The sequence below is a fragment of the Eumetopias jubatus genome, unplaced genomic scaffold (assembly GCF_037043125.1).
Source record: "Eumetopias jubatus isolate StellerSeaLion01/CBP00866 unplaced genomic scaffold, mEumJub1_p1.0 scaffold_11, whole genome shotgun sequence".
NCBI classification, from domain to species: domain Eukaryota; kingdom Metazoa; phylum Chordata; class Mammalia; order Carnivora; family Otariidae; genus Eumetopias; species Eumetopias jubatus.
Window position 1 is genome coordinate 111,451,893 of NW_028274817.1, and position 16,064 is coordinate 111,467,956.

Here is a 16,064-nt window from a genome sequence, read left to right on the forward strand (position 1 = left end):
GTCACAGGGCTCCAGATCAGGTAGGGCTACTTTAAGACTTGGGACTCTGGGTGAGATGGGAAATAATCAGGAGAGTTCTGGGCAGTGGAGTTGATGGACCCAGGATGCCGTAACTGGTTCCTTCTGGCTGCCCTGTGGAGAACAGACCACTAGGGGCAAGGGTGGAAGCAGGGAGCACAGGTCAGAGACCAGTGCAGGAATTCAGGGGAGACCAGAGGGTTGGCAGTGGGAGTGGGGAGAAGTGGTCAGATTCTGGATATTTCTGAAAGTAGTACCACCAGGATTTACTAATCAGATTCTGGATATTTCTGATGGTAGCACCACTAGGATTTGCTGACCAGACTAGATGTGTGGTGAGAGAGAGAGGAGGGAGGGGTGACCCTAAGGTTTTTTTGCTGAGCACCGGAAAGCTTGTTAAGAATGTGGGTCTGGAGTTCAGGTACCAGGTCCAGGCTACAGATAGGAATTGGGAGTCCTTTGAAGCCCAGATGAGATGAGATCGCCTGGGGAGGGAGTATGGCCTGAGGAGGGAAAAGCCTTGAGCACCCTAGCATTGAGACTGACAGGGAATGGCCAAAAGGGGAGGAAAATAGCCAGGCAAGTGAATGTTCTGGAAGGCAAGGGGAGAAGTTCCAAGAGGGGGAGTGATCCCTGCTCATGGCGCACCAGCTGTGCAGCCTCAGAAGCTTCCTCCCTTCCCTGAAGCAGCAGCTCTTCATCTGTGAAAGGAGACAGTACTAATATTCTGGTAGAGTTTTTGTAAGAGCTAGAGTTATTTTATCGTGTGCCAGATACTGGGAGGCTCTGAGAACAGAAGGATGAATAAATAATGTACGTAGAGTCCAGCTACACATTATTAATATTATTACTAATAATGATGAATACTTGGTATAAGGGGAGCTCATAGGAGAGGCTTTTTCCCTTTCCAGAATTAGTCCAGATATGGACATATAAGTGAAAATTGCTAATATTCTTAACTGAAAAATATAACTCTTCTATTATGTTCATGCATTTAAGTACAGATTATCTCTAAGTATTTTTTATCTGATCAGTATTATTGGAGATCTTAAACCACATTGTGAGAATTAGAATTAAAAAAATTCGGTTCATACACCCACCAAATGTACACATTCTTCAGACTGATACATTCTGACATGAAAAAAAAGGTTAGTGTCTCCAAAATCAGGAAGCAGAACGTTCCAGGTTTATAGCACAGAGTAAATTTGATGCATTGCATGATATCTTTATTCCAGGAAGCCTTAAGGAATGTATGCCATCTTCCTAAGTTTATTGAAGAATATGAAATGGACTCTTAACCCTAGAGAACACACTGTTGGTTACCAGAGGGGGGGTGGTGGGGGTTGGGTGAGACAGGTGATGGGGATGAAGGAGGGCACCTGTAGTGATGAGCACCGGGTGAGGTACGGAAGTGTGGAATTACTGTATTGTACACCTGAAACTGATATTGCCCTGCATGTTAACTAACTGGAATTTAAATAACAACTTTAAAAAGAATATGAAATGGAATAAATGGTAGTCATTTGAAATGAAAACGGTAATTTTGGAATACAAGTTTTTCATAGGTGATCAAGTTGCAGGATAGCTAAACTTTTTAGATTTTCAACTCATCCATTCAACTTTTACTTGATGACATTTTTGAAATCGTATTTTCACTTACAGTATCATTAGATTTCTTTTTTAGGGGGAAGGTAGAGAAATAATATGCAAACACATCTGTAGCATGGTAGCTTTGAGATGTGGATCTTCCTCCTTCCTCGTGGTGTAGGCACTGCGTGCTGCAAGAAAACCTGCTGCGCCCTTGTCTCCCTGCCCAGGAATTTCAGTGTTTCTGCTGTGAGCCTGAACGTGGTCAGGTTGCTTGCTCTCAACCTGACTTCAGGGAGGCGCGTGGAGTTCAGGGCGGCGGCTGCAGACCCGGGCTCTGCTTCCCGGGATTCGGTGGGGCTTTGACCAGGAGTAGCAGTGCCCCATGATCCTAGAAGTGTGAGTCTCAGTTTATTAGCTCTGGGTCCCTGGGAAGTTAATTAATCCCTCTGGGTATCTATTTGTTTCCTCTTATGAAGCAGGGAACAGTAGTGTCCCTCTTGGCTAGTGTACTAGGGAGAATGCATGAGCTCGTGAGTGTAGGGCAATGCAGAGTTGTACTTGATGCATATTAATCAGTCAACAAATATTAACTATTAACATTAAGTATTGAGCCACTCTGAGAGACTGGGAAAATATGGAGGTATGGTGTTTTTCAGTTGGGTGCTCTGGGCAGTGGGAGCTGAGATGGAGGTAGGAGGGCAGGAGGTGTGTTTGTGGAGGGGCGCTAACACCCCTGGGAGATGAAAGGGCAGGAAGCGGGCCCAGGGGAGCCTCAGGCTGCCATCCTAGCCAGCCTGACAAGGAGCTTCTGAGCAAATGCTGCCTGACAGAGGAGCCTGGTATGGGCAGGCCCTAGCAACCAGCCCCCCCCGCCCGTCCCCCACAGTAGGGCCTGGCCAGGGCTGCCCGGGGAGGAGTGTCCTCTGGGCTGGAAAGCAAGCTGGGGCGGACCCTGAAGGCACCAGGGCTGTCCAGAAGGGACATGCGGGCAGTACACCTCCAGGGGCTGCCCAGGAGACATTTTGTTTCACTGTGGTTTCTTAACTCACAAGGGGATTTGAAATAATGTATTTCCTACCACCCCCCTCCCCAGCTCAGGGGTAAATCTCACCATCTCTCTGCCACTGAGGATGATTAGACAAGAGTTCTTGAGGAATGTTGAGGGAAAGTGGAGGTAAAAATATGAATGTTTCTAGTGTGTGGTCACAACACACATGAACACAAAAGCCACACACAGACACACACGCACACACAGATACACACACGCATTTAGCTATCTGTGGAATGAGGTGCATGAGGTCAGCCCATTTTAGCTCTTTGCTGCCTGTTTTGCTTGTCATGAAGGAAAGAGTGTTTCATTTGTTGTCATACTTCCTCTGGGACCACCAGGTTTTTCTTAAGAAAACCAACAAAGTTGCTATCCTGTGTCTGGGAGTCTGGGTGAAAAACAGTGGGCTTGCCTCGTTTGTAAGCGGTGAGGCTGTCCAAGGCAAACCACATCCTGCCCAGGCTTTCTTGAGGCAGGTGGTCCCAGATGGAGGCCCAGAGCGAGGAGCCATGGGAACCGGGCTCTCGCCACAGGCCTGGGGCAGCCATGGGGCGGGGGGGCGGGGGGAGCACTCGGGCCCCGCTCGGTTCCGGGGCCGTGTTGGGGACGCCCCGGCTGCCTCTTACACTGGACCTTTCTCTTCTAAGGAAGCAGCACAGCTCTTCAGCGGCCGTGGTGAAGCTCTCAGGGATGAGATTTTCCTGTCTGTAAAATGAGGCTGAGGTTGAGATCTGAGAGAGCTAGTACCAGTAGAGCAGGGGCCAGCTTCAAACCAAAAAAGGGACTGCTTTTGCACATCATGGAAGAAAAAATAGATTAAAATTGCCTTTAAAATATTTACTATAGATGTGTATTTTAGTCATGATTATAATAAACCATAATTGGCATTGACTTAAGTGTTAAAACGTGAATATATTCTTAGCAAGGCTCTGCATGTTTCCACAGTATCTCGTTGTCTGCAATGTGATGCCAGATGCTCAAGCCTTCGGTCACACGGGGCTTGCTTTCTGACCACATGCAATTCACGGCAAAGAAACCAGTGAAGACAGGATGTCCAAATGAATAGGTTGACAGATTATGGGCAAAAGATACATTATAACTGTTTAAACCCACAAGCCTTATCAAGTTAAAACTGCTAAAACTGTAGTCACACTGGAACAGTGGGGCCTTCAGGGGCGCAGATGGAAAAGAAGTCAGGTTTATTGCTGTCATTCTGTAACTGCTGTTTAACAGCTTGGCTTATATTCACAGTTCAATCTTTAACTGTTTCTCTCAGCTGCAAAATCATGAGTGTGTGCACAACCTTTTTCTCTACAAAATCTTGAAACTGCAATAATTGCCAGCTATTCTGTGTTAAATGAGTAATTATGACATTGGGTTCTGGTGGCACATGATATGAACTTGGATACATATTTGAATACGAAACGTGTCAGGTTCATGTGGTTTCGATTATTGAGAAATCACTTCTTTGTGCTTATTGATATTTTTTCATGGTCTGCACTGTTATTTGGTTCAAAAGATCACATGACAGATGATCTCTCTGGTACATATAATCCATGTAATTATAGTGAGGGTTTCTTCTGCCAGGGGTGGTTAAAAACCCCATACACCTTGCACCTGGGTGGCGCAGTCGATTAAGCATCCAACTCTTAGTTTCGACTCAGGTCATGATCTCAGGGGCGTGGGGTGGAGCCCTGTGTCAGGCTCTGTGCTGAGCGCGGTGCCTGCTTAAGACTCTCTCTCCCTCTGCCCCTCCCCACCACGCACGTGCTCTCTCTCTCAAATCAATATTCCTTTAAAAAAAAAAAACATACATCTTACTTCTTTTTTAGCCTCTGATATTTTTTATTCAATTTTACTCTTGCTTTTATTTAACAACTTGAGTTTGAATGGTTCCCATTAACAGATATCTTAAGATGACAATCCAGTCTAGGATGCTGCCAACTTGAAGCTGAATACAGCCCCCAGCCCTTGAGCTGGATATGAAATCTAATTTCAGGCCTGGTGCAATGCAGGGAGGTAGCTGGTTTGTAAACAGCCCTTGTGACAGCAGAGCACAGCTGACAAGCACTGGTTCTGAGGTGGGGGCGGGGGGGGGGTGTTATCTCGCTGTCTGACTGGTCGCCCTGATCGCAGTTCTACCTGCGGTGCATCTGACAGAGCCACACAGGGTAATTAAAACTACAGGTTCATCATGGGTGGGGTCATCCCTTTGTGGTACCATTACAAACTAAGGCCTGTCTTCATTTGTTATAATGAAAGGCAAAGGACAATTTATCCGCTTTAAAAAACTATATCCATTTTTCCCCTCTTAACCGAAATGTACATGTGAATATTAAAGCACACAAAGAATCAAAAGTCACTCTCTTTGTTAACGAAACCTACTGTAGGGCCAGTCTTGGCCTGTGGCATGTATTTGCCATTCCCAGACTACATGCTCACTCAAGTTCCTCTCCGCCCTGTGACCCATCGCTGTGTCTGTCATGATGGCCAAGATCGGTAGGTTATTCATGTCTACCCATTTTTTTTTTCCCCAGAGGGGCTAGAATGGTCTTACGTACAAGAGAAGGGACATGTTAAATATTCATCTGGTTTAATTGAATGTAATATACAATCCTTAAGATTAATCTGAAGTTTTGGAGTCATTAATGGTTCATTTTTTTCATAGCATAGAATTTATTTGCTATTATCTAAGATAGTGAATTATTTAAGTAAAAAGGGAAAGTTCTTTCCACGAGATGGATCTCAGCAAGCTGTTGCTGCTTTCATTTACATATGATTACTGATGATATTAAATTAGGAATGTGTGAAGAGGAGGAGTGGCAGTCTGAAGATTTGAAAGGTTAGGTTACTAGGTGTTGCATGGCACATTGCAGCCTGGGATCTGACACTTGCTGAATGACCCATGGTCCACTGGGGTGTGCATCAGTGACTTCAAATTTCCATGAATATTGATAAAAATGGTTGGATATCAGTTTAAAGGACAATGAATTGATTAACATGTAATGTCATCATATACTTTGATTTATAAACGTGCACAAATAACTTGTTCTCTTTGAGGACATTAATTCTTCTACCTTAGTTTCTTCTGTCACTTCTTCAGCACTGAAATTTAATGGTGTACTGAGGTGATTTATATTTTTTTAGAACAGTTTCTGAAGTGTTGTCCAAAATAGTGGTTTGTTTTTTTTTTTTTTACACAATTCAGGTGATCTCTGTAAATTATTGAACAAGAATCAAGAGCCATATACATATGTCAGCCTATTTATATTATAGTACTATTTTCCACCACGGCCACCCACACCTTGATTTTATATTTTGAAATGTTACTGAACTATTAAAATATAGAAGAGCTTGAGAATATCAACATCTACCTACCCACCACCTATTTGATCAAATGTTACCATTTTGTCATACTTCTGATTCTTTAAAAATCAATAAATAGACTTCCGGTTTCAGCTCAGAGATGTAGAGAGCTGCAAAGATGTGCCTCCTACGCTTGCAAGAAAAAATCTGGACAGATTGGAAATTGACAGAGCGCTGAGTTTGCAGAGTGAACAGCCATTTAAAACTCTGGAGAGAGGCACTTTCTGAGACATAAGGCCTGAGCATTTGCTCACCAGAGGCAGAAGCCACCAGACACCACAGAAGTAGGTAGAAAGATCAAGCTAAAAATTTGACAAATGGCTGGAGGCTGTATGTGGGGGCTAGCTTGAGAGTGTGAAGCTCCTGGGGGCAGCAGAGGAGTAGGAAGGTGTCCTATCCTTTTGCAGGCTTTTCCTCCAGGACTGCCACTTGGCTCTCACAGGGAAGACTGGGGAAAATCTGAAGAAAACTCCTGGTGCAGGCTGGAGGTGCTGGCTCAAGGGCCACTGAGAAATCCACTCAGACTTTTTTCCCTTAAGGAACAAAAGGCTTATTCTGCAGCGGGAAGGGTGGGGTCTGAGGGCACTGGTGAAATACCATTGCAGCTGGGGGAAGAATTCCATCCAGCCCAGCGCCCCCACCTCACCTAAGAAAAGTCTTAATCTTCTGGGAGAAGGGCCTCAAAGCTATAGACTGAGAACACTGGAGGATACCCAGTGCAGCTGGGGGAAGGGTGGGGGAGCTCTATTCCTGGAGGAGGGACAGAAGCACTTGTGGAGGCTAACTGCCAGATACAGGCCCACTGTGCGCTCCAAAGATGGAGTCTTAGAATATTTGCAATCCTCCCCACCCTGCCATAGCAGGCTATCAAGCCTCTAGGAATAACAACAGTGGATCATAGCAGGGAGAACTGCAAGAGACAGACTCTCTCTGGGGAGCAGCACAAAGGGAAGCCCCAGAGCCAAGGGGTGGGGCAAAGAAGATCCCTAGAGGAATTTGAAGTTTCTCATGTCTATAGGAACAACAAACCTCAACATGGCCCAACTTCTGACTAGATTAACATAAATCCCCACACATAAGGTCTCATTTACCTCAGTATCTACTGCCCTATACAAAATGTCTGGCTTTCAACCAAAAATCACAAGACATGCCAAAAGGCAAGAAAAAGCATTCTGAAAAGACAAAACAGTCATCAGAACCTGACACAGATATGACAGAGCCATTGGAACTATCAAACTATATATATATACGTACATTACCTACCTCACCCCCACTGAGTGCCCTTTCTGTGCCAGGGGCCATTTTAAGAATGTGCTTAACAAGGTCTGTACTCTTAGTGTACATTCTAATAGAGGAGAGAGAGCATAACTGCAGACAAGCAAGAAAAAATAATTACAGATTGTGAAATATGCAGCAAAGAAATATAGGAGGGGAAAAGGACAGTGACTGGTGGAGTGTGTGGGCTGTTTCAGCCAGAGTCATGAGAAAAGGCCTCTTAGGGGAGGTGAGATTGTAGCTCACACCTGAATGATTAGGAGGCTCCTGCCATTACTAAGAGCCATCTAAGTAGAGAACAGCAAGTGCAAAGGCCCTGAGGCATGAACAAGCTTGGACATCCCCACCCCCCAGTATAATATTAGTGCTCTGGAAGGTAACAGTGTTATGAGAATGTTGCTGATGAGAGCAACCCCTGCAGCTGTGTCACTGTCAGGGCTGACCTAGTGAGGAAGTAGTGGGTGGGTTCTCTCCTGCTCACATTCTTTTTCTTTAAACATGTACAGAAATTACTCTTCTTTCCCCTCATTTTGGAGGGCCAGGAGACTCTGTAATACCTTTCTTGTAACCATTTCGGGACCTGGCACAGAGTGAAAAGGAACATGAATTTGCTGCTGTGAGTTAAGGCCTCATTATTTATCCAGTAGAAGTGTATTATTTATTCTTCTTTGTAATTGTAGAGAATATACATTAACTCCGCTAATCTTCACCCCCACCCCCCACCCTGGGTAGTGATTATTCGCTATTACAGATGGAAAAACTGAGGCAGTTTGAAGATTGCAGGTCTGTTGATGAAGATGAAGATTGCAGATCTATTAAAAGTTAACCTTGGTATTTGAACCCCAGTAGCCTTTGTGTGATTGCATTGTTAAGAACTGAAAGAATGGATATTCTTAAAGCATAGAGACTGATGAAAGCAAAATGAATACAGTTGTTTAATTCTTTTTTTAAAAAAAGATTTTATTTATTTATTTGGACAGAGAGAGAGACACATCAAGAGAGGGAACACAAGCTGGGGGAGTGGGAGAGGGAGAAGGAGAAACAGGCTTCCCGCAGAGTAGGGAGCCCGACGCAGGGCTCGATCCCAGGACCCTGGGATCATGACCTGAGTGGAAGGCAGATGCTTAGTGACTGAGCCACCCAGGCGCCCCAGTTGTTTAATTCTTATGTTAACTCAGTTTACGTTAAAGCATTGGCTGGCAAAACTGCCTAGGGAAATGGACTTAATAAGTACATGGTGAACCATCTATCATTTGTTCATTTGGTATGAGTGCTTCAAAACTGATGAAAGTGGGTAGTTTAAATAGTTTAACGTCCCAGTTCCCTCTGCTGTCTTACTACTACATATGTAAGTATATAATATTAATACCGTGAAGGCAATATTGTCTGGCACTTGTCTACTGAGAACATTGTGGAAATCAACATTTGTGATCTCAATAACTGTTACTATAACTGGTATCAGTCTACTGTTTTGTAGACTGCATCTTTCACCTGTTCAAATGCTTTTTATTTTTTCTATATTATGCTTATTGTTTGAGAATAAATAAATCATAATAAAAATAAACCTTAAGGGGCACCTGGGTGGCTCAGTCAGTTCAGGGTCTGACTCTTGATTTCAGCTTGGGTCGTGATCTCAGGGTCATGAGATCAAGCCCCGAGTCAGGGTCCATGCTGGGCGTGGTGCATGCTTAAGATTCTCTCTCTCCCTTTGCCCCCCCCCACTCACGTGCACTCTTTCTCTCTCAAAAAAATTAAAAATAAACCTTAGTAAGTACACATTTGGAGAGGGAGAACTTTGCATTGGATGAAGAGGATGATTATATCCATTAGTTTCTGGTTTTTGCCATTAGAGGAAAGGACTTTCCCATGAACACCTCTCTTGACACATGAAAAGTTGCTGGTGTTCAGTAATGAAGCATTTATTGAAGGAAATGTAATCTGGGTGGAGTTTTCTCTGACCAGTAATAATAATTGAGCATCTACTGTGTGCATAGTTCTTTATCTGTACCATTCATGTGGTATGACATCCTGGGTGAGAAAAACAGCAAACTTTTATACAACACTTCCCATGGACTAGAGAAGCTAAGTAACCTGCCCAGAGGAGCACAGCTAGTCAGTGCTAGACCTGGATTTGAGCCTGTTGGTCCAGAGTTCAAGTGCTAGCTCACTCCTAATTGTACTAGGGTATAGGATATCTGGGTGGCCTTGGCTATATTAAAACCACAAACCAAACTGTAATTAGCATGAGGGGGTACCCAAATCTGTCAGGTTCTCAGAAACTGCTGGGAATCTTCACTGAGCTTTGTGTTAGGCTTCTGTGAGGTTTTTTTTTTTTTTTTTTTTTAGAGATTTTATTTATTTATTTATTGAGAGAGAGAGAGAGAGAGAGAGAGTGTGTGTGTGTGTGTGTGCACAAGCAGGGGGAGGGGCAGAGGGAAAGGGAGAGAGAGGATCTCAAGCAGACTCTGCATGAAGCCCCAGAGCCCGACCCGACTAGGGGCTCGGTCTCACAACCCTGAGATCAGGACCTGAGCCGAAATCAAGAGTCAGGTACTTAAACAACTGAGCCACCCAGGTGCCCTGAGTTGTGTGTGTGTGTGTGTGTGTGTGTGTGTGTGTGTGTGTGTGTGTGTGTGTGTGTGTGTGTGTGTGTGTGTGTGTGTGTTTTAATATGCAGCCACCAAGACTTTTTTTAATATGGAGCCCCGTTCAGTTGGGACCCCCACTTCCTATGAAAGCCTTATGATGGTACTTGAAGAAGGGAAATAAGCATATAAATTTTTAAAAAGTTTCTTCAAGTATATTGATTTTTAAGAATGGGTACAATTAGTAGTTCTTATTAGTTCCAAGAATTATTTAGCCTGGAATGCTTTGGTTCCACGTAAAGCACTTTAATATCAGAGACTTTGCAGGTTCTGCTGCTTTGACAGGAGTATAGGAGTCGAATGTGGTGGGTGGCTTTAAGCATGCGCAGTACCGCAAGTGTTGAGGCTGCCAGCATAAATAGAAAAATGCATGGCTTTAATTGAAAAAACAGGCTGTGTCTAGTCTTTGACTCCCTTTACATTTAATCTGACTACTCATAGTTTCTGGGAGGGTGGGGAGCGGGGGGGAGCAGGATTTGGCCCTGTTGTTCGTCAGTAAGATCCTGAAAAATTTTGCAGTGTGAATTCTGATGGTGACCTCCCACTGCTTCTTCTCCCTTTTGTGAATCCGAAACAAAACACTACCTAGGAGATTCTGAAGCCAGATGGTGGTGTAGCCCAGACTTCTCAAACACTAACAGTGCCCTGTTGGGGGAGATGGTGTGTGTGTGGGGGGGGGGGCGGGAGTAGGGGTGTGTGTGAGGGGAGAGCCTGTTAAAATGAAGATTTGGATTCAGGGGGTCTGGGCTGGGGGCTGGTGCGTGGTGGTGGGGGACTGAGCCTGCAGGTCTAACAAGCCCTCAGGGGAGGCTTACTTTTAGTAGCCGGGGTGTAGCGGGCCCTACTGTCCCCAGCCCTCTGTCTCAAGGATGTGTTGATCATCTGAATCACCTGGGGGAGTTGGAACGCATAGCTTCCCAGCGCACAACAGACTGAGTGAACTAGAGTCACTAGGGCTGAGGTTACACAGATATTTGGGCGGGGGGAGTTACTGACGTGGTTTGATAATAAATCTGTCAGCTTTGTCTTTTTTTGGCGGGGTGTGTGTGTGTGTGTGTGTGTGTGTGTGTGAGTAATTACAGCTTTGAAAACTTCACTGTACGAATCAAATTGAGATGTTTAAAGACAAACTTTCTAACATCCTAAGAGCTTCCTGTTTGACCTAAACTCCATGAGAAATCTTGACAGCCACTCCCCTTGGAAGGGAACTGGCCGGCTCTTGATGATTGTGTCCAGACTGGCTGAAATCAGAGAGTGCAGAGGAGAGAGAGAGAGAGAGAGAGAGAGGACTTAATGGTTAGTTTGCTGACCTGCTTCGCATTAGATAATGTCTGTGGAGGCTCCCGGAGTGCGTGCAGGGGAGCTGGGGCCCAAATATGGAAAAGAGGAGCCATGATGATGAGGTAGGAGTTGAAATTACCATCGCCATTGTTTAAGCGTTATTTCAGCACTTTCCCACGTGCCTGGGTCTGGGGTTTCATTTCTCGCCCTGCTCCGAGGGCTGGACAAGCTGGGGGGCAGGTGGGGAGGTGGTGCTGGGTGATGGCTCTGCTGTAATGCAGCACTCACTCCATGGTGGGGCTTTGAGGGTCACCCCTTTCACAGTATGACTTTTTCTCTTTTTGATAACTGAGACTCTCCAGCAACTGAATTTTTAACATTTCTGAAATCTTATTATTAGTCTTTTCCCCTGAGATCATGTAGGAAGGTAAGACACCGGGGGAGATGATCTTCCTAGTATTCCACGATCTATTGGGTCCCTTTTTAAAAAGTCCCTTTCCTTAAGACCAAGTGTTTCCCATGGTTGCTGCATTTATAATTTTCTTTTACCCAGCTCCTTACCTTGTCTGAGGGTTAAAAAAATAAGGGAGGGGCGCCTGGGTGGCTCAGTTGGTTAAGCGACTGCCTTCGGCTCAGGTCATGATCCTGGAGTCCCGGGATCGGGGCCCACATCGGGCTCCCTGCTCAGCAGGGAGTCTGCTTCTCCCTCTGACCCTCTTCCCTCTTGTGCTCTCTATCTCTCATTCTCTCTCTCAAATAAATAAATAAAATCTTAAAAAAAAAAAAAGGGAAATGCCATGATCAGGAAAAGAAAAACGTTGAGTGTGGGAGAGCCAGAGGCAGGTTCCAAGTGACCTGGCTCTGACCCACACCTCCTTTCCTACAGTGACTTCAGGCCCAGCAAGGGACATGGGTGCCCACGACGTGTAGCCTGAACCCTGTGAGAAACCCCTGAGCCCCAACCATGCTGAGCGCCTTGTTTCTCTCTGCTCGATCCCTCCCTGCTGCAGAGGCAAGGTTCTAGGACATAGCCTGGTGGGTGAGACAGACCCAGAAACCCACTTTTCTAACCCATTGTGGTGTGCACCTAGTATGCCAAAGGACCCCAAAGGGAGGGGACCTTAGAGCCTGGGGCAGGAGAAGAAGGAACAGATCAGGTGAAGATGATAGTGAGAGTGACCGAGGAAGTGTGAACAGAAGCCTGGAGCGGGAAGCAGTTTGAGAGTTATCTGGAAGGAAGCCTTGCCAGGGAGTAAAATGGGAAGTGGAGGTGGGGGGTGGGAGGTATGCGAGGTCGGGAGGTGACAGCGCCTTGTGTACCTTTGTAAGGAATTTGGACCCTAGAGGTGATCGGGAAGCATCAAAGGGACGATTTTAAGCAGAGGCATGTTGCCGTCAGATGTGGATGGAGGAAGAGTTTCTTTACAGGTAGTTTTCTCCTGAATGAGCATCTGCCCCCATGTAGCTTATTTTAAAAATAGCTTTATTGAGATCTAGCTTGCATACCGTCCAGTTCACCCACTTGAAGTGTCCCATTCGATGGTTTTTAGCATATTTAGAGAGTTGTGTAACTATCACCATGATCCGATTTTCATACACATCCTTCACGCCCCAGAGAAACCTTGTGCCCATTTGCTGTCACTCTCCACTTCCAAGCCCAGCTGCAGGCAACCAACTACTCATCTTCATAATTTCTCCTTTTTCTTTAACCTTAAGGGGAATGTCTTCTGTGAGTGTGTTCACTTCAAGGAGTCTTTTTGCCAAATTACAAACTCTTGCTCTTGACTTCACAGCTACTGCTCAGCCCATTCCTGTCAGCAGTGGTGTTTGCTGTCTCACCTAATGGGCAGGGTGCAGGGTGGGTGGACCCCAAGGGCAGTGTGTTCATCTGCTCAGGGTGACATCAGAGACCCGTGTGCTTCTCGTCTCTCCTGCACGGTCGTCCTGCCAGTAGCTCCGGCCCAGGGCTGGCTTCTCTGTGGTTGTCAGGCAGCTGTAGAATAGCATGGCCTGGCAGTGGGCCACTCTGCTTCCTTGCTCACAGCTCACATGTAGGAGGAGTCCCTGTTTGTGTGAGCTTAGTTCCTCTTGCCCACCCTGAACCGACGAGTGCCTTAGAATTAAGCAGTCTGCCCCTCTGCAGCTGGGAGGGGGCTCTTTGGGGGACGGGTGGCTCCCTGTGAGCGACTACTAGTTGGCTCCACTAGAAGGGAGCCACCTCTGCTGGGCAGGCTCTGTGAAGAGAGTCACCAACTTGGCTCTCACCAATTCAGGAGTTCATCCTAATTTGGTCAGGGGGTGCCCTCAAGTTTACCTTTGGACAATGTAATAGTGTGGGCGATTGTGGGAAATAAATGATTTAAGTCGCATTAGAAAAACCTGTTTGCTTTAGGATAGACATGTTTAAATACATGACTAGTAGTAAATGCTAGAAAATTGTTCTTATCTAGTTTATTAAGTTAGTCCCTTGGAATCTCTCCTTGGGGGAAAAAATGAAATCCCATCCTGAATATGTCAGTATTTGAGTTACTATGCGAACTTGAAATTAACAAAAATTGACTTTCTTTCAAGTATAATTCATGCTTCACTAAGCCAAGTAGACATTCTGCCAGTTATTTGGACTTTATTAAATTTTGCTTTATATGTAATAAAAAATGCAAGGTAGGCCTCTGCTTTGCAAAGTAACTGACTTGATTGGGAGCTGTATTTTCAAGTCTGTTTTGGAGTGAGGTTTGTCCTCATGTAAGTAATGAGCGTTTGCTGGTGCAGCTCTTTAATGGTGAGAACGGATGTTGAAGAAAGCAAACACCATATGCCCTTTGTTTCCCGTGCATGTCCCCTCCTGGAGGCTGGGTGGAGTGTTTCAGCTGTCTCGAATAATCTCCATTTTGCTGTTACTGCAGACTTTGCGGTTCTCCCACTCTTCTCTCCAATGTTACAACTTCTTCCTCTTCCTCCTCCTCAGTCAGAAAGGTTCCAGGCTCTCAAGTGTCAGAGATTGGGTTAATTTTGAAAAATGAGTTTCCCTTGATTTGTGACAGAAATTAGTACAGAGAATTAAAAAAAAAAACACACACCACCCAGTGTGAATGTGTAGTGGGAGGGGCAGGCGGGTTGGGTATGGGACAGGATGCTTAGAATAATTCTGCTGCCAAGTGAATCAGAGAGACTTGCAGCTCTCGGCGAGCACGGAACCTACTCCCGCCCAGAATTCAGACATAGCCCCAAATCACCACTTCATACTCCACAGAATGGACCCTTCCGCAGCCAAAGCCCCGAGTGCCACTGACGCGTCTGAGACTGTAAGTAGGCCATATATCTGGTTCGATTGCTCTTATGTCTGCATCTTTTGTAGCCTGTTGCCTGACTACTTTTTAGGCCAGGAGAGAGGAGGCACGATGGGGAATTTGGTCCCAGTTCCGTCCTTCCAAGATGGTGAGCAACACTGTTTTCCACTTGGACCTGGTCTCGGTTTTCTTGTTTGTGGCGGAAGGGGATTTCTTTCCCCAGGCGTTCCTCTGGGACAGAAGTGGCTTTTGGCTGAGCCCCTTTAGTAGTGGCATATGTAAAGATTTTGGACAGCCCTGCCATCTGGTGTGAGGGCTCTTCCCTTCTCCTGACTGCGATCGATGAGTTTTGTCCAGGGGACACCCCAGCCAGTGGAGCCCCCCCCCCCCCGCCCCCGCAGGCATCTCTTTCATCAGTGAAGTGTCCCTATCAAGGGCTGGGAGCAGGTAACACTGCTGAGTCAGCTGGCAGGTTTGGAAGCCTGGGATGAAGCCAGGTGTGGGATCCAGCTTCCCTGTGATGGGAAGGAGAGAAGAATGAGATAGAAGGCAGGACAGAAAGTCAGCTTGAGGTCTCTTCAGAGCATTGTCCTGCTGCTAGATGCCAGTCGAGGTGGCGGGCAAAGCTCAGATCCTCACTCTGCCAACTTTGGGCCACTAACAAATCTCTCTCCTTGTCTTACTCTTCCCATCTGAAAATCACTGTCTTTGCCCTTCACGGGATCACTGGATTGTTTGAAGTCAGGAATATGAAAGTAACTAGTACTTGGTAGGCATTTGCTAAGTAATGTATTTTTGCCCTTCGTACCCCTGCTCCTTCCTTAGTGGGGATACTGTACCATCAATGCGAGCACCATGCTGGGCTCCGGGAAGTGCCACCCGTGTTGCCGGCCTGGCTTCTTTCAAGGCAGCCTTTGTGGCCTCCAAGCTGTCTTGCTTGGCGTCATAGATTTGATCTTGGTGTCAGCTTTGTTCAAGACCAGAGCCCCAGGTTGCCCTTTCAGCCTAGGTCAGGTGACCCCCTAGGACAAGGAGGTCTCAGGCAGATGGTGGGAGTGGGTCATGCTGTGTCTCAGAGATCCATTTAAGGATCGTGGGGACAGGGGACCCAAGTCAGGAGGCCACATGATGAATCCTAGGGGGACAGTGATCATTCAGAAGAGCCATTCCTCATTCAGCTTTGAGTTTCCAAGTTATGGATACCTATATTCAGCCAGTGCAAGGGAGAAGGAAAAAAAAAATCTCGAAGAACACTGCTCAGCAGTTGATCTGATTTCTGATTCAGAAGTAGGCGTAGGGCACTGTCATGGTGACATTCCAGCTGGTTGTTTCAGTTAACCTGTTCATGGGTTTAGGCATCCTGTGTGCACGTCAGTCAGTTCCAGATGCCTTCCACCATTAGGGGCGTGTGTCTGTTTAGGGGACTTTCTAGAGCCTGCCTTGTTAATTAGCTTTACCTGTGCTTTATCTTTGCTAACTGTGAGTTAATTGCTAATAAGAGTGTTTTCTTGTCAGTCACAAGTTCTCCCACCCCTTTCCCCGATTGAACTTCTC

At 45.9% G+C, this 16,064-nt stretch overlaps 1 protein-coding gene across 4 annotated transcripts in view; it reads left to right on the forward strand.

Moving 5' to 3' along the window:
- The window catches only part of SH3KBP1 (SH3 domain containing kinase binding protein 1), a 324,977-nt gene that overhangs the window by 71,031 nt on the left and 237,882 nt on the right, over positions 1–16,064 (forward strand). Inside the window, exon 1 of one of the 4 annotated variants that reach the window (XM_028122627.2) lies at positions 14,352–14,525. The exons of the other annotated variants lie outside the window; for them this stretch is intronic. Within the exon in view, the coding sequence (XP_027978428.1) occupies positions 14,475–14,525 (51 nt within the window). The 5' untranslated portion in view covers positions 14,352–14,474. Of the gene's footprint in view, positions 1–14,351; positions 14,526–16,064 lie in introns of those variants that run through there. 4 annotated transcript variants of the gene reach the window in all.